The 19,624-nt window shown below is 38.9% G+C and overlaps 1 protein-coding gene across 3 annotated transcripts in view; it reads right to left on the bottom strand.

The window, feature by feature from the left end:
• GRID2 (glutamate ionotropic receptor delta type subunit 2) overlaps positions 1 to 19,624 on the bottom strand; it is a 680,978-nt gene that overhangs the window by 108,661 nt on the left and 552,693 nt on the right. For all 3 annotated transcript variants that reach the window (XM_039710747.1, XM_039710749.1, XM_039710748.1), the window contains exon 11: positions 13,531 to 13,843. In XM_039710747.1, the coding sequence (XP_039566681.1) occupies positions 13,531 to 13,843 (313 nt within the window). The remainder of the gene's footprint in view (positions 1 to 13,530; positions 13,844 to 19,624) is intronic.

Here is a 19,624-nt window from a genome sequence, read left to right as displayed (position 1 = left end):
TCCATCTGACTTTCAGACAATTTCCAATTGTTCCTACTAGATTTTAGAAACAACATGAAGATCAACTCTGTATTTCTGAGTCTAACTGTTCTTGTTTATTATTCAGATTTCTCCTGCTGGTCTATAGGCAATTAAAGAATGTGTTCACTTTGTCCTTTGGTGCTCTGATTAATTTTTTCGCCCCTTAATGTCTTATTTCTGAACTAAACAATCACCGACTCTTGCCATTTTTTGTTGTTAGTGTAATGATCCCCTGACTAATCTCATTACATTTTCTCCCTGGAAGATTGTTTTCTTTCAGCTGGGTGGGAAGCACTCTCCTCATTGCAGTCCCAGAACGGAAGCAATGATGCACAAAAGAAAGCTCCCCTCATTTATTTCTCCCCTTTATATGACAGGGAGAAAATCCGAAAACATTATTCCTCTCCTTCAGGCTTATTTCAAATCACTCCCAGGTATCTGAAATCTGTGAAGGAGTTTGAAGGAAGTTGCATCTTATACATGCTAAAGATCCTTACCAGCAGCTCTGGAAGCCAGCTAACCTGAGGGTGTATGCACAGTCTTGTGCAGGCAGATGTAGGCTTCCCCCAGCCTCCTACCAAGGAGGCCAGGCACTAGCCAGCTCCCATCTGAGAGAGGGATTACCATGCTACCTTGTCACCTCTGTTACTGCTGGCCAGCAGTCACCTCCAAGCTACATCTCGTGTCTTGAAAACTCCCTCTGAAAATCCTCCACTTGCTGCTGCTGTGTAGCTGTTGGGATGTGCCTTTGGCACTTGACTCACACACCAAGGCTCATTGCTCAGCTCTGTTTTCTCATTAATAGGAAAAGATTACCCATGCTGAGATTTCAAATGCTGGGACTAATCAGGGACCAGTGGCAGTGCCACAAAACCCCTCATCAAGTTACAGCCCAGGGAACTCATCCCATCAATCTGGTCAGAGGGCCTTGACATACAACCTGATGGACAAATAGAAATATCCAAAAGGTTGGTGAAATGCCTACTCACAAACTATTTTGCTTAAAATACAGGTTCTTCAGTCATGTTCCTTGAAAATATCCTGTCTGAAGCTAGAAATTCCTCTAGCGTCAAGGAAAGGGTCAGTGCTACCCACTGAAAAGCATTTCAGCCTACTACAGTGTGGTAATCACATATCCTCTGAACAGGGAGAGACATAGCTGTCCTAGGATTTTCCTGGGAAGCTGTAAGAAAGCTCAGAGAAAAACAATTCTTATCTTAATCACTGCACCTGTTGTTGCACACATGTGGAATGTGTCATGGAGATTGTTTACCAAAGAGGGATTTCTTAACAGGACTCTGGTGATGGTGTTTTGGATTCATTGACCAGTTGGATCCACGTGTGTCGTGACTGTCTGGCAAAGGGAGATGGGTTTTTTTTTTCCTTAGTAGTATAGTATAGCACAAGACAGCATTTGATCAGCCTTCTGCAATCACGGAGTCAATGCACGTTATTACCTGGTGGGGCCTGATGCCATGATACTACAGCATTGCTCTGTTACTGGATTAGTAACCTACTGTGTTTGTAAGTTTAAGTCTCTGCTATGTCTATTACCAAATTATTTTTCTATCAGTCTTCAAATACCAGCCTGCCCAACTTGCTGTGCCTGCTGTAACAGCTCCATTCTAGTAACAGAGGGCTAATCATTTGGCCAGTAGGCTCCCTTGGAAAAATCTGCCAAGATACAGCAGGAGCTGTCAGACATCCTTGAGTAAAGTTTTGCTTGAAAATTAATCTATTTGCAGCAGGCTGTCAGATGCACCACTTCACTACACTACTATCCTTTTCTCCCTGGGTCTAATTTATATATAACTGTAGTTAGAGGCACTATGAAGCTGAAAAATAATTTGTGACAATAGCACCTCTAAGGGCAAACCAAGGAGGGTATCCAGAGACAACATACCTTTAGGTAAGTGGGAGCTGTAACTATAAAAGTCAGCTTTAACCCTGCCTTAACCCTCAGGTACTGATTACACTCCTTTAAAAATATTCACCATTTCCTCTAAGCTCTGACTAGACAGTGCAGGATTCAGCCTCAGAATAATCCAGATAGAACTGTGCTCTGCTGCTACTTTTAAAAGCTGCTGTGTCTTTAAAGTTGCAAAACTTTTCCATAAACCAAACTCTATTCCTCCTTAAAAAAAATCATCAGGTTTGCACAGAAGAAAGCAGAGAATGAAAACAGAGAAAATTTGTTTTATGGGAGAAGCAATAGCAAGTCAAACCCAAAATTGAATGGACTTTCTAAAAGGCTATTTTAAACAGCAATTCAAGCCTCTGTCAAAAAGGAGAGCAGTACAATGACATAAATTTTAACTTATTTTTTCTATTCAGAAATTTTTAGATAAACCCCAAACATTTAAATATATACTCAAAGTATAAAAAGGGTCTAATAACTACATTCAAGTAGAATAGTATCTAATGTGATAATAAAAAGTCTAAACTCTTTTCAGCTGAGCTGAGATTCCAATTTTCTGCATCACTAGCAATGATAATGTTACACAAACAGTGCTCAATCATTAAATTAATTCCCATTAAATCAATGTCCTTAAAGGCCAAACAGTCCTTTAATAATTACCTGATTAAAATGATGTTAGCATAACATATTAGTTATAATATATTTATAATTCCCTTCACAACAATGAATTGTTTCTTTGCACCCATCTTGCTGAAATGGTGGCAATAATGCAAGGGTTGGGAAGGGAAATGTGTTCCATCACCATTCAGCAAATGGCTGGGCTCTAGCTTCTCCTGGTGTCTGTGATGCTTTAATTACACACATTAATCAGATTTTCATTTCTATTATGTAGGAATTGATTGATCTTATTTACAGGATCAATCTTCAAGACCTATAGGAATCAATTCCTGGCTTTTAGGCCTAGACCCACAAGCTTAATGACTTTTTTCAGAAAATTAACAATTTTGCACTTATCACTTTCTGTCTTTCTGTGGAATTAGCAAAATATATTTTCAACTGCAAATCAAAGTTCACAAGAGATAAAAGAAAATGTTACAAACATTAATTTGCATTAATATAGTGCCAATACGTGGCACTGACTTGTGCAACGTTATCAGAGAGAGGGGGCATGAGTAGCCTTTACAGTGCTTCCAAAAGTTCTGGAAAATACATCAAAAAGTATATTTTGTTTTTCTCTTCTGCTGCTATTACAAAAGAGGAGCAATGACTGCAGCTAATATGAAAATGGAGGCATTCACAAGTATTTGCTGAAGTTACTGGGAGTCCTTAGATGTCTTATACTAGAAGTCTAGATATTTCAAAGTCTATGTCTTGATACCTGTAAATGTGACCATATTGGAACTGATGCTTTCCGTCTACCTCTCATGAATCAGTTGGTCAAAATATACTGTATTAGTGCTGCTGAAATGCATTGGATTATTAGAAGACTTAGCAGGATTTCAAAATTACTTTTGGGGTTACCAAATATAGGACTATTAAATTACATAATCATAAATAACTGCACAATAAGCCTAGCAATTTTACCAATAGCTTTTGGCAAAAAAAAGAAAAAAAAAAAAAAGGAAAAAACTCTGATCAGATAATTCTTTGTTGCCACTTTCAAAACACAGGACAATAATTCTACAAAATATAATTATTAATATACACACACAGAGAAGAACACAGATTAGGGCTCAATGGGCATTTTCACGAAACGCAGGGAGCCTCTGGGGATGCTCTTCAGGAGCCCTGTGATGAGATTTGTGCTTTTAAGATGGCTCTTGATTGCATGCCTGTGTGAAGGTGCTATTTGCAGCCACTGGGAAGGCATCAAAGTGATATATGCTTGCTATTATTTTAGAGGATATTGGCACTGGATCTTAACAAATAACCTTGCACACTGGCAACGTTCAGATCAGATTTCAAAAGATGCTGAGACCAAATCTCTCAATTACTAATGGCTGGATTCAAATGCTGTGAAGCCTCAAGCAATCAGCCACAATTATCATCTCTGGTACATATTCATAAGTGGCTGAGGAGATGATGTGTGTGTTACTGTCACATGCAGTTTGCTTAGTGTGGTCCTTTCTGCACACTCCTGACAGGGTTGTGCGTAGCACCTTCAGGGACAGCAGAAAGAACTGTGCACAATGGACTGAAAACAGACCATCTGTATGTAAAATTAACATTAAGCTAAACAATGCCATTAATGAGGTATTAAAGCGTGGTTTTAGCCAAGAGCCTGTCAGAGAGGGCATTATGAATATGAGGGAGAGAGTCCCCTTTGGCTGAAACTGAGCAACTGTGAACCAAGCAAAGCACAAAACAATGCAGTGTGACCATAAGGACAAACACTTATTCCAGTAAAGCCCTCACATCTGTTGACAAGTAGTTTTTTCCATAATCTTTTTACCTCTGCATGATTCTGTGGCTCAAGATTTTAGGGGGTGAAGGGAATTTTAAAAAAGGACTACACACTACAAACTATGGTTTTGCTTGAATTTTTAAAGAATTATGATCTGTTTTATAAATCTGTTCTTCTAAGTTTTCCAAGCATCTATCAGTACAGAGTGACCCCTGACTACTTCAGAGAAAAGTGAATCACAGGCATCTCAGACACCTTAGTTCAGTTTTCCTGTCACTAATTCTAGTTTTTTAGAATTTTCAGAATTCTTCTCTGCAATGAACTCCTAACCTTATAGAATTCAATCATCACCAGTGTAGGAGTTCTAATTATGTCCCTAAATAACATGTTTTAAAATTTAGACTAAAATTCCACTTCAGGTACATCCTGCAATGTTGTTATCAAAGTGATCTCTAAAACTCAAATGACCTAATGTAGCATTATGACAGTGAACAGAGGACAGAATGAAACCCTCATCCTTTCAAGTTTCACAGAGAAAAATGCTATAATGTCATTTATTGATGAAAATCACTAATATGAATGCTTATGTTTGAAAGTGGAATAACCTGGTTTTCACAGCAAATCAGCTATCACCCTGCTTAAGATCACAACTCAGGTTTTTCAGAAGTGAAAAGCGACTTCAAAGGTGACTTTACAGGATAGTGAGGATTTTCCTCTTTGGGGATATAGAAATAAAAGAAGCCATTGTAAGAATGTAGTACATGCTTATGGCTAAAAATGTTCTATTAGCAAGTATATCTGGGCACGAACAACGAACACCCCACTCAACAGATTTATTATCACTGCTCCTTCACAGCCTGTTTGCAGATCAATTTATTTCCCCTTCATCTCTACCTTTACTCTCTCCTAGTGTGGGGGAAGACAAGGCTTCAGTCAAAACCACCCATGTTCCTTCATCTCCCTTTTGTTTGGTAGGTGAGGTATCTCACATTTTTAACCCAGCCCCATCTCACTAACTTCAAAAATGCTGAAGAGGTGAAGTCCTGCTTTAAGATCTTTCTCTCCACTACTGACAGTGGAAGGATAAAAATTAAGCAGCAGGAGATTCCTACAACAGAAAGCTGCTATAATGAAGGTAATCCCCTTAATTTGCATGCTGAGAAGCTGACTAGATTAAAAAAAAATACAAACAAATCCTCCCCCACAGCCCTCATTCTACCATATATGCTGAGACTCGTCCTTCATCTCAACAATCAGGGAAAGGAACAGGTTAGTTAAAGAAATAATTTGATCGCACTTTTTGTTTCCTTTCTATATTAATTTTGGTCTACTCCTTTTATAAACACTTCAATATTACAAGAAGTCTGGGGGAAAAAACCCTCAGCTGCTGAAGAAGGGAGACTTTCTGCCAGCAGCTTGAAAACCTCTGCTACTCCTGTCTTTACAGCTTCAGGCAATTTTCCTGGCACCTACCCACCAGTTGATGTTGTGAGGTGGCTCTGCATGGGTGGCTGCAGCTATGGCACAGCTGTTGCAGAGGAGGGACTCCTCACAGGGCAGGAAAGCAACAGAAAACTACCGTGGGCTCCCTCTAAAACCCGTGTTTGTCTGGTGCCTTGGATGGCCTCAGCTGAAAAAGGCTGATCAGTTTGAGGATGAAACTGCTGGCATCCCAAGCAGAGGGGGAGTATTTTTAATAAGGCTAAAGCTCATTTCTCACTTCCTCCCTACCTTAAACAGCTGAAGTTGTCAATTCAACTGTAAACTCCTGTGCAGGAAAATCAAATAGCAGGACAAGTAAGACTTGCCTCTTCAGCTTCTAAATATCTTTGAAGATAAATGGGGGTTACATTGTTCCTCCACACAAGAAACACACAATTCCTGACTAAATGGTTCTTCCTTGTTTCCTCAATTAAATGTATACTATACACAGGTGAACCCTGAAAAGTCAAAATTGGTTACCTAATCTCAATCTAACTTATTAATTCTTTACCCAATTACAGCATATAGTCATATGAGAAATTACAACAACTTAAGAAACTGTTCTGAGCAAAATATTCACTTTGGGATGTTTTTAAAGAACACAGAATGATGGACAGATGCCATGACATCCAATTCTACTTTCCTTTTGCTTCACTTGGTCTTGCTCAGGGTTTACACTACAGCCAGACAGACATCACCTTCTCACAGTCAGTCAGAGCTAGTCCTAGGCAATTAAGGTAGTTTTTGGGCTTTCACACTGCCATTCATTCTCCATCTCCTCACAGACGGTATGTCAGACACAAAATCTCTAAATAGACTGCTTCATGTACCCAGTGCTATTACTCAAGCAACCACGTGCAGAGAAGATGTAGAAATGCATTATTTAAGATGCCTCTGAGAACTGCCTGAATTTTAACTTCAAATTAGAGGAAAATTCAAGCATATCCCCTGGTAGTTTCACACTAGTGATATCACATTGCTGCAAACAAATGCCCACACCACTGAACATTTTACTTGGAGCATGGTTAGTCCATGGAACTACAGTTTCAAGAAGAGACAATCAAATAAACCTCTGAAAGGACATAAAGCTACATCCAAGGCTCACAAAAGTGTACTGCATACACAACAACAGCTCTCAGTACATGCTGTCAGTTCCAGTGACCAATACTTTGTGGTTTCCATTCACACTAGCGATATCACATTGCTGCAAACAAATGCCCACACCACTGAACATTTTACTTGGAGCATGGTTAGTCCATGGAACTACAGTTTCAAGAAGAGACAATCAAATAAACCTCTGAAAGGACATAAAGCTACATCCAAGGCTCACAAAAAGTGTACTGCATACACGACAACAGCTCTCAGTATATGCTGTCAGTTCCAGTGACCAATGGTCACTGTCAGTTCCAGTGGTTTCCCAATACTTTTGAGACACAGGACACAATTGCCAAAATGTACTCATTTTTGGATGCTGTCAAGAGGGCTGGCCAAACTACTGAGACATGCAAAAGGAGCTTGGGTACCACAGTCCCCATTTCAGAGAGGTGACTTGATGAAGGTAAATACACTTACTGAGGCACTAGTCCAGATTTAACCAAAATGACATGAGAATTTGGGGGGGGTCATACTTTTAAGGTGGAAGTATCATGCCACAAATAAATCTGCTGGTGTACATAGTTTGTTTCCTTACATGTTTGGTGTCTGACTTTTCATCTTCCCGGCTCAGGGCTGTGCATTTTAGGCTCAGCAAGTCTGTTCCCCTTGCTACATGAATATGTCAAGACTGGCATTAGTTTGAAGAGCAATTAAAATTGTTAATTAATGAGACTGGCATTTAAATTTTGCCTTCTATAAGAAGGTATAAAACATGTTTTTATGAAGGAAGATGAGTAACATATCCATTTTTAGATACCTAAGATATTAAAGAATGTTTCTGTGGTCAGCCAGCAGATCAGGTGCAGAAACCAAATTAGGAACTAGGTCCCAGTCCTAAAGACTTCATACTGGATCTTTTTTATATTTCTAATCATAATCCCCCCAAACCAAAAAAAAAACCCAACCCAAAACCAAAAAAAAAAAAATACCCATCAGGTTTCACCACTAAATATCATATGTGAAGATATAATTAATGTCTAACAGAATTTTTCCAGAATGATTCTAGAGTCTTCCTCTGAATATTAAATATTTGATTGTTGTACAGTTAATTAAGAGAAAATGTCACTAAGAAAGGATGCTGCTACAGCATAATGGTTTCCTGCTGATAGGGATATGCCAAGAGTGAGATAAGCAAGACTGAGTAATTTATTAAGCAACAGCAGACTCCAGGCAGTGCATTTCAGGAGGATTATATCACACCTTGGGTGGCAATACAAGGAAGAAAACTGAGAACTCTGAGCAGCTTTAACCATCTGAGAAGTATTATAATGACTTTGATGTGCTAAAGCTTGGAGGCTGTTTTATTGCTCCTATGAAATGTAATTTACACAAGGCAAACAGTGAGATTTGCTCATTTACCAGGTATTATCAGCGTAATTGGCCATTACTGACACCACTGATGACCAATCAAAACCTCCAGTTGTGACCAGCATTTTAAACAAATATAAGGGGATAAAAAAATGGCCCACTAGTGGTTCTTGAACATCGTCAATTTCATAACTTTTCTGGGTTAAGCAAGTGTCTTAAGCTCTCTGAAGAAAATTATATTTTTGCAGCTAATACTTCAAGTGCTCATTATCCTATGGTCAAATTCTATTTATGAAACTATAATGAATGTTTGTTTTGTTGCAATCACTAAGAAGTGATTAAATCTTGAATGATTCAGCCATTAAAAAAATATTTTCTATTACAGCAAAAAATCCCATAAAAAAACCCACACCCAAACAAAACAGAGCCTTGCATCTTTACCTGCAAAATCTAAAATCCTGCCAGGTCAATTCAGAAATACCTTCTCTTACAGAAAAGTTCAAAGCCAAATGAGCAGAGTGTGATAAGATAGAGACTAAGTCTTTTATGTTGTCTTTCATATCAAATACAAAACATTGTCGTTTTCTCTAACTTCATTATTTTGTCAACATTTTGTTGAAATCTATTATACTAAGTTAGCTAATCACTGAATTCTGAAGCAAAATTTGAGAGGCTGCCTTTGAAACAAAATCCCCTAAAACATTCTTCTGCAAGTCCTTGGCAAAAAATTACACAGCATTTTACCTGTCTCAAAAACTGATCTATTATACAAAAAGGGTTGGCAGTAACTCTAGATCTTGAACTTCTGTTTCTTAAATCATTGATTTTTCTCCAGTACTAGTGAGAACAGAGTGCTCCCTAGAGCGTTTTGTAACAAGAGCCCCTAATAGGAAGCTAATAGAAAACCTTCAGGAGATTAAACTAGGTTCTCAGCAAGTATAAATGTCATCAGAATTTGTTGCAGCAACTCAATTCAGCTGATCTCAATGAAGATTTTAGTAAAGTTTTCAGAAGTCTCAAATTTCTTCTCTGAGAGTTCATATGGCAGGTTCCCTATACTGCCAAATTCTAATAAGGGCAAAATTTGAGGGAGTAGCAACGATACCATGGCTAAAGAGAAGGTTGTGTAGAGCACAAAAGCAAAGTATATGAAATATATAATTATTCATATATCACTCAGACTCTATGAAGTAGAAAGGGACCTTGTCCCTTTCTTGGCCCATGTCCCAAAGCAGGTCTGCCTAGAGCCAGATTTCTGTCCAGTTGTCAAAAGTAATATTCAAAATAAGCAAAATGAGGAGCTTTAGCCACTTAGTTTTCTAAGATGAGCAAAAGGAAAAGAACAAATTCAGAATCTGTGACACTAAATTTCTGCAATCCTCCACAGTCTGAATCTATGAATTGGCTTCATCTTTAGATGAATAGACAACCCAGAGACAATAGATATTATCTTAACTACTCATGCCTGAATTTTGACTTCACAGTACAAAGCATTTGCTTTTAATATAACCCAGAGCAGCATGGTTGAGATCACCTAAAAGTCTCTTAGTGGTCACAGCATATTTCAAATTCAATGCGTATATTGGGTAGGAAGCCAAAGCATTTCAGTGCACTGCCTGCCCTTTTTATTTTTATAGTGAAGGGCTTGAGCACAGAATAAAAAATTCCCTTTCCATTTTATATACTTTTATATTAATTGAGTTATATTGCAGCTTTATCCTCATGTATCTTAAAAAACGAATGTAAATTATTTTGGCTGATCTCGATAATGAATGAACGTCAAATAAAAAGGGAAACTTAAAATTTATCTCCATATTACCAGACTCAAAATGGTGCCTAGAGTGGCCACTGAAATAAGGAGGTAAGAAAGTGAAAGCCATTTTCAAGACCTAAATTTAAGTGATACAAGTATCAGTCACATTAAATTTCAGTCTACCTTTAAGGAAGCAATGAAAAATACGTAAATTTTGTAATTAAGTGTGACAATAATTACAGACCTGCCTTAAAAACCATTGGATTGATCTGTGCTTTGCCTGTAGACAAGGACACAGTATTTTTATTTGAGTTTCAAAAATTGAAATAGGTTAAAACTTGTTAATAGCATTGGAAAATGGACACAGTGAACTAAAGCTACTAGCTAAAATCTGCCAAGTTTGTAACTATTTCAGAAGAAAAATGTTTCAAAAATGTTTCAAAAATATTTCAATCATAATAAGTTTTGAGTTTCCTTAAAGAATGAGCTATATTTTTGCAGCAGAGAGCTGTCTTCAGAACCATGGCTGGTCTGAAGCCAGTCTGCATGCTTGCAAATTTTTCCTCTGTCTAGAGAAAAGGAAGAGAAGATGATGCCACAAATCACGTGCTAGCCCCAAACAAAGAATCCAGAACTATCAAAGCAAAAACAAACTTTCGTTCAAGCTGCTTTGTTTCTGTCAGCACAGGATATAAAACCATCTTTGGCTCTTTGTTTTGATAACAGAAATGAGTACCTTGTCATGCTTTAAATCGCTGCTGAAAGATTTCTGAAGTGAATGTGACAGTGTTTGAAATGCCCTATGCTGCTACACTTAAGGTTTGCCAATCAGAATTAATAGCAACAGATCTACTATTCCAAAACAAATAAAAGCTGCAGTTTTTCTGCTGAATGAAGAGCTGATGAATGAAAACAGATGCAAAATCACCACAATGGCCAGTAACCCTGAAATTAAATTGAAAATTATTTTCATATGTCTGTATTCACAAGGATTAGTAAACAATAATGTTCCAGCTAATATAGTTTTTGTTATATTCAAATTGAATGTGAAATACAGGCTGGCATTATAAATGCATCTCTTACTCTTTTGCACTGAATTTCTGAGTTCTTCTCAATCTTTATGTTTGTATCAGTCAGTAAGTGTATTTTGGTATAAATAAGTATAAGTAATAATAAGTAAATGTATTTTGGTATAAATTCTTTTCCATGTGTTTCATTTTTCCTTCTAGATAAGTCAGGAGAGTTCTGCTTGTTGTTTGAAGGAGAGCAAAACTATAGATACATGTCTGTAACTTTTGCTCACTCAGTAGGAGCCAAATGAATGCTTTACCTTTATTTTAGTGAATTCTATAGAGTTGTGTTAACAATCCACATGGTAAGGTAGTAAGGTCTCTCTCTTTCACGGTAAATAATTCCTCCCACCTTCCCATCTCTGTGAATTTCTTTTTCTGAAGTTGCACAGCAGTTTTGGTGCCCTCAGATTCTTTGTACCACCAGCAGGCTTTACTGAGTTGCACCTCATGTGCAACACCTCTTACCACAGGGAGTGGATGCAGATCTTTTCAAATAAATTCATTTTCTTTCCTTCTTTCCCCCCCCCCCCCACCCCTTGAATTCTGGCATTGTTGCAACCTGGTTCCCCTTCTTTACATCTAACTTCTTCCTCAAGTTCATGCTGAATTCAAGGTTTCTCTCTAAGCCCTCCTTAAGCACTCATTTTCATTGATTGGTCAAAAAATCCTTTTCTTTTTAAGCTAACTGAGCATCTATTCAAGTGCTCCCTTGTGGACTACTTCTCTGGACCTATAAGTTAGGAAATTTCTCAAAATACAGGCTACCTTGGATAAACATGAGGCAAACAATGCAGGTGACAATTTTTTAGGCTGAGCTATGTTAAAACATTTGTGCCTCCTCTGAACCTTAGCTGGGCAGTCTCCTGGAAAGCTTTTAGGGGCTCCTGTTGGGAATACAGCAGGGATGCTCAGGCTAATCAACCTGTGTGGAATGGCTCACATTCGTGCAGTAAAGAAACTAATCCTCAAGTTCTAACCTAACAGGAAGACCAATGTAATGAGTCTCATTCTGTAAGAGACCAACTGCTCTCTCACAGCTGGATTTGCTAAACACTTACACAGGTGATATTTTGGACAGAAAGAGTGCTTTATAAACCCACCCATATACATGAAAAAAAATTCTATATGTCTCAGCTACTCTGAAGTCTTTGGTTTTATTTATTAAAAAAGAAATCACAAACCCCCCGAAACTATCTCTTCAGCTCTCCTCAGCTGACCATCTGCTTAATGCAAATGATAATTTTAAAAGTAATGTCTCTATGCTTATGTGTTTAAAATTACCCCTCTCATGGAAAGTCTCAGTTTAAGCTCTTTTTTCTTTTTGATAGTGACATTGTTTTAGCTTTTTTTTTTCCATTCTAGGAGTTTCATACTTGATTTTCATGGATACCTTTAGCTTTTATGGATGTCATCTGATTGTTCTGAAAAAAGAATAATGTAATGTTAATCACATGTTGCCATTTTCATGTAAATATGACACCTTTGCCTACAGTGCTCCATCCACATTCAGGTTAAAATACAAAGAACTGTCTGTGAGTATGGGGCTGTAGTGGCCATGGCTCTTTGTAGAGCAGATGCTCTGTGAAATTAAAACAGGTCTACCTGCAGTTTCAGCAGAGACTGAGGAGTAATGGATACAACACTTCTCTTACATGGTTAAGCAAGAAGGTGTTCATTCTGTTTTGTTGTTGAGCCTAAACCCCCTTTTGCTCTTCTATTAAGCTGCATTTACTTATTCCACTTTGCTTTACAACCTCAACTTGCAGACCAGAATTCTAAGCAGCATATACCCAACCAAGATCTGTAGTCCCTGCTGTCTTCAGGATGCGTAGTTAAAACCCTGCCAGAAGAGATACATTGTGAAGGACTTGGGAATACAAGCAGAACTGGGGACCAGCCTGGGCTGCACCAGATGCTAGATGGGATTGAGAAAGCCATCAGGAAGGCCAGAGATGCTTGAATCTAAACATTAGATAGGAAATTTGAAATAAATCAGAAGAGGGAGGAAAGAATATCAGACACAGTAAGATTGTTTAGCACTGCTGACTAGTCTAAACTTAGTTCAAAATCCAAATCCTGGAATTCTCTGACTGGGTAAGAACATAGCACTTGCAAATGTTGAATAATTATAATTCTCCAGCAACTGATGAACAATGTATTTTTTTTTTACTCAGAGGAAAATCACCTTTCTGTAATAACAAAACAACAAACCACAAGCTAGCATGTAGTGCTCTGAAATTCTCAGGGTACCACATAGGGCAGCTAAATATCTAGGAAATCTTTTAGCACAAGACTTTCCAGTGCTCCCAGTTTCCTGTGGGCTGGGGGAGGGAGGCAGGGGAGAGGAAGGTCTCTACAGCAATGGGGAGGATAAGTAGGTTTTCTCTCAGAGGTAGAGCCTCCCTCTGTCTCCTACCTTGCTGCACAAAGGATCCATAGACAAACCACATGGAGTTGTAGAGAGTTGTGGACGTCATGGATCCCATCTGAAGGCGCGGGGGGTTGAGCCAGTTCAAGAGGTAGACCAGGAGCCCCACCAGGAGCACCGTGCCAGCAATGCAGGCCCACAGGGAGAGGTCAAAGGGGGCCAGGCAGGCAAACATGTCCACGGTCTTCTCTGCCTTGCGCAGCAGCACGCCCACCGAGTAGTCCATGTAGCGCGTCGTGAAGTCCACCACGTTCTCCCTGTCGGGGGTGATGGTGAGGGCAGAGATCCCAATGTCAGCTCTCTGAGGGGAGGAGGGAAAAACAACATGGGTAAGTAGGAGCTGCAAAAGAAGATCTTTGTTCCCTCTGTGATTTATAGCAGCCAAGCTCAGGGCGAATCAGATGCCAAGACCGAGGTCTTCAGCATCATCTATGTGAGCACAGAAAGGTGACTGAGGCTTGAGCATGGTAGATCAACCATGTATCTTAGTTTCTGCAAGCAAACCCCACTTGGTGGACTGTGACACATCAGCTCTCCTTGTTATTTTCCATGAAAACAAAATACTACAGACACAGATAATACCTTGAGGATATCTAGTTTTGGTCATTTTTTCAACCTCTCTTATTAAAGCCATCGCTGACATTGTGACAAAAGTCAGATTTCATGCATAGCACATCCAATCATAGGAAATTAGTTGCCTGATAGAGCCAAATTTATAAAATATTTTCATGATTTGATGATCATGTAAAAGGTCTACTACCCTAGAAACACCTGAAATTCCATAAAACATCAATTTTATCTACGAAGTCTAAAGTGCAGAAGGGCAGATTCTGCACGCAGTTCCTTTACAATTAATTCCTCTGTATCCTACTGACAAGCAATTCCTCCAGCAATGCCAATCTGTCCTGCAGCTAGCCTGGACTTGCTTTGTGCCATTTCCTTTCTTTTTTTCTGTAATTTAAAGAACACATTTCACATGAAAAGAGGATGAGTAACATTTCTTGATCTAATCATTGTATTTCACTGTATGTATTAGGTCTCTGGGGACACCAGGCACAAGTACAGCAGGTGCTACTGTACTTTTTACAGGCACAATTAGAGCTTCACTGAAAACAAGAAAGGTTATTTAAAGCAGACTTATGAATGCCATTTTAAAAAGCCCTAATACTGAGCAATAAGACTGTGAATTCTAGATGTTTTAGTACAACAAAAGAGTACTTAAAATATTTAAACTTGTACTACCTTGATTTAATCCATTTTTGTTCTGCCTAAAGAAGTGTGTGATCCTTTGGAAGGGGGTGAGGAGAGCACAAAAAATTGAAAGTACTGAGTCAAACTTTATTAACTCTCTTGAATTTCTTTCTTCTTGCCCACAGAAGGCAGAGATTCCTAGTTCCTTAGATATGTGATTTGAAATATTGAGTAGGAAGGTATGGCAGCTGAAACTGACTAGAAAATTTTGTAAATCAGCTGGGCTCTTATTAATATGATGTGCAGAGCACTCCGCAGCCCATGGCACAAACACACTCCTAATCACAGTGCTGTTAAGTCTTCAGTTTAAATGATGTTACTTTATATTGATTGTTCACTGGCTTGAGAAAGTGGCAGAGCCTAGATGGAAGCCCGATGATTTGGACAAAAATAAGGTTTGAAAATATTGATTTTCTTAAAAGCTTTGAATCAGAGCTTTAGCTTTAATTTGTGTGTTAAGTTCTCCACTGTCATAAGTGGTGTTGGTGAGCACAGCTGAAAGCATGGCTTCATGAATTCACTTCTAGTCCCTTCTTAACATTTTTGTGAGAGTGATGATTCAACTTCCCTTTGCCCATGGGTAGCAGCAAACTCAGTCAGTAATTAGAATTAGCCATGGAAATGTTCAGGTTACCTGAGTCTCCCTATCCTCTCATTACAAATCTTCTGCTCAAGGAATGACTCAAAATGATTCACAGCTCCTGCTGAGAATCATGCCCTAGCTCCAATGAGCAAGATGCAAACCAGCCAGCATTTGAATTGTCTTCCAGAACTGTGAACATAAATATGTTTTTAAAACCATTTACAAATATAGAAGTCCAATAGTGTCAAACAGGAAATTATGATTGTATTTAATGAGTAGCATAAATGTGGGCCTTTCCCCCTGAATGTGTATCAAAAAGCAAAATAGGAATTTAGAGGTAAGGTGTCACCATCATATTTTCTGAAAAATCCCTTTGCCAGGATTTATTCTCCTGGGAAGCTGAGAAGCCTCAGAGAAAAATGAAAACAATAATTATCTCATTTTGCTGCTCCTGTGTTTTGCTGCTTTGGAATGTGGTCTGGAAAACTGTTTATCCAAAAAGTGGTTGTTTGATTAGTTACATGTTAATTTTTTTTACATAATGACCAATCACTGTCCAGCTGTGTCGGGACCTTAGAAGGAGTCATGAGTTTTGATTATCATTCTTTGTAACCTTCTGTCTGTATCCTTTCTCTATTCTTTAGTATAGTTTAGTATAGCATAATATATAATATAATATCATAAAATAATAAATTAGCCTTCTAAGAACATGGAGTCAGATTCATCAATTTCCTTCCTTTGACGGGGACACCAGAACACCAGAAACTACCACAGTAAGGGAGGACGTGGAAAAAAAAAAACCTCCTAGACTCAGCCTCTGCTTATTAAGTTAGCTGTGTTACTAATTTTCAGTGTATTACTAAATACTTCTCTACCATACTAGATCACTGAGTTTCTCATTCAAATTGCAATCTATAAGATGCTTAAAGATTCTCTACTAAAAAGCAACATACACCAGTAAAGATACTTTTACCAAATAATAGTTGACTGTATGAGTAATAGAATTCTTTTCTGCTTTTCTCCTCCTTTTAGCAGCACAACACTTTTTCCCCCCCATTAAATACATTGAAGAGAATTAAAGAAAAAAATGAGACACCATGGTATCTATGGAAATACTACTTCTAATCTGCATCTCTGGGAAGCAGTACCTCCACATTGCCCAGAATTATGGTTCCACTCCAGTTATCAGCCAACTATGACAGCAGAACAATATTGTGCTAATGGAAATGCTGCATTTCTTTTGTTCTACTGCAGCAACAATTGTGATATAATTATGTCTTGCTACTTTATATGCTACATATATAATTAAGGCTTTGAGGTGACCTAATTGCAGCCTTCCAGTACCTGAAGGCAGCCTACAAGAAAGATGGAGAGAGACCTTTTACAATGGCCGGGAGTCACAGGATGGGCGGAAATGTCTTCAAACTGAAAGAGAGTAGGTTTAGTTTATATATTAGAAAGAAAGTATTTACTGTGAAGGTGGTGAGACACTGAAACAGACTGCCCAGAGAAGCTGTGGATGCCCCATCCCTGGGAGTGTTCAAGGAAGGGCTCTGAGCAAGTTGATCTAGGGAAAGATGTCCTGCCCACGGCAGTGGGGTTGGATGAGATGATATTTTTTTCCAGTGAGGAGCCATTTTTTCGAGGAGCCATTTTTTCCAGAAGCCATTCTGGGATTCTATATGTCTTTATTTCTTGAGAGGTAGTAAAATGAAAAGCAGAAAGGAGAGAGAGAAATCCTGACTTCTTTAGCACTCTGGTGTTTAGCTGTTTCAAAAAAAAAAAAAAAAGCTACATTGAAATATTAAACTCATATTCTTTACTTACTAAATTGGATCATAAACACCAGTTTCCCACAAAACTGCACTTTTAGCACAAAACTAAGCTGAAACTTCACTTGATAATTGATTTACTGATAGTGAGCATCCTTGCTTACATATAGATTCTGTCATCTTGTTTCAAAATTGGAAGATGAAAAAAATTAAAAGCTTGTCATTAACATGTCAGACTGGATCACAGAAGACATCAGTTTGAAGAAGTAAAGGTTCACTTAGTGCTTTTGAGATAGAAAGGCAAATGCACGCAATTATGTCAATATTTAGATATAAAGCTGCCAATCTGAATTATAAACATGTATAGCTCTCCACTCACTAAGTTTCTGCAGTGCCAAAATCCAAAAACCATCATATGTCTTACACGTTTCTCATGAATGAAACTGTGACTCCTGAAACAGACTGAAAAAACAGCAGAGGGCATTATTTTGCTCTGTGTGACCTGCATAGAAATTTATATTTATCTTCCATAGCAGCAGTTCTCCTGAGGCCATTGTAGAGCAACATAACCAGAATGAGAAAATCCAAAAGAAATGACCTAAAGGGTCTGATAGCACTGCTACCGGTGTCACAGAACCAGCTTATCAGCAAAGCCTAGAAATCCCTGAAATGTCCCTAAGCTACTGCTGTAGCAAGCACATCTCATACACACGGAAAGCCATCTTCCTGCAGTTCATCATCAAGAACAGGGAAAATAAATTCATCTATTCTAAACTGGTCCTGTGAGTGCCTTCATTTTATCCATTTTCAATGTTAAATCAAGTTTCAACAAATGCTAGGAGTGATAAAAAGCAGTCCCATGTAATGCAGTTATTAATATGAAGATGCAAAAACCGGAGAGACGTTTTTACTCAAGCTAACACACACAGGTCCAAATAATTCTCCTTTTACTCAGCTATTATTTTTTCTTGTCTCACTTTGTCCTTCCTGTATGGTTTCTCCCTTCTTATACATCCCTTAAGAAAGTGCAATAGAAAAAGAGGCTTCTGCTTGATTTGCAGTTTCTCCTAGAAATGATTAAGCATGTATTTTTCCTTTTCTGATGGACCTAAGTAGAATCAGGCTGCTTTCCCTATGCTATTTGCTTCCTCATGACTCCTCACTGGAAAAAAAATCATCACAACCAAGGTAGCATGGCAAGATGTGAATAGCAATGGTTGATGGATGTGAATATCACCAGAAAGCCCAGAGTCATGCTGGAAAGCCTAGAGTGCTCTCCCAGAAGTGCCATTAGCCACTTCTCTTGCCTGTCATACAGGCTTATCCCTCAGGCCATCTGGATAGAGGGCAACTAAAGGAAACACTGTGAGAAGAGAGATAATTAACAGTAAGAGAAAGATTTGTGGTAAAGCACTGCTCCCTTGAGACAGTTTTAACCTCTCCACAGAGGGCTGCTGCTCTCTGAACTAATCCTGTTTGTGAGACGAAGCTCTACAAGATGCAGTGAGAGCCCTGGGCACTTGACAGGAGAGGGACAAGAGCACCACGTGCTTCTCTCAAAGAGCATTTATTCTCTGAAACCACCCAGTTCAGGTGCTTAGCAAACTGAAACCTTTGTATAGCAGGGTTACATTCAGGTTATTTTGACCAGAAAAGGTGCATGATCCAGGAACATACTTAATGTAAGTCTTGACAATCAAAGGAGTGGAGGCTTGGATCAATTTCCAAATTCAAATTTAAGATCAGTTACTATGTTCTGCTGATTCAAGCTCCTATTTTAGCAGCCAACAGAAACCTTGTCTTCAAAGCAGGAACAGAATGAACTAGGCACAATGTCATGCCTGTGAAGCCAGCTGTTGGCCCAGGGCATGTACTTGGCACAGCTGGGCTCGTGCCCTGCCATCCCACTCCAGCAGGGCTGCTGGAAACAAGATCAGCCTGGGACTGCTCTCCCTGACACCAGGACCTGCACCAGAGACTGCTGCATGCTGAAGATGGTTAATGTAAACAGTGAATATTGATCTTGAGCACAGAAATCATGTGGTTGCTACAGCAACTGCTATTTCACATGGCACATCTTCTGGAGTGGCCAAAGACACCTTTTTTTCAATGAGATGATCTCCACAATTACTTGGAAGGAGGCTGTAATGAGGTGGGGATTGATCACCTCAGGAACAAGAAATAGGACAGGAAGAAATGACCTCAAGTTGTGCCAGGAGATGTCAGAAAAAGTTCATTCACTGAAAAGGTGGCCAAGCATTGGAACAAGCAGCCCAGAGACGTGGTTGAGTCACCCTCCCTGGAGGTACTGAAAGGACAAGTAGACGTGGCACTTCGGGACCTGATTTAGTGATGGACCTGGCAGTGCTGGATAGCAGTTGGACTCGATGATCTTAAAGATCTTTTCCAAGCTAAATGGCTGTATGATTCTGTGCACTCAAAAAGAGAAGGCAGCTACTTTCCATCACCCTTGAGT

The sequence above is a fragment of the Passer montanus genome, unplaced genomic scaffold (genome assembly GCF_014805655.1).
Source record: "Passer montanus isolate IOZ18808 unplaced genomic scaffold, ASM1480565v1 scaffold23, whole genome shotgun sequence".
NCBI lineage: Eukaryota > Metazoa > Chordata > Aves > Passeriformes > Passeridae > Passer > Passer montanus.
The sequence above is the reverse complement of the archived record's forward strand: the minus strand, read 5'-3'. Positions and strand labels throughout refer to the sequence as shown.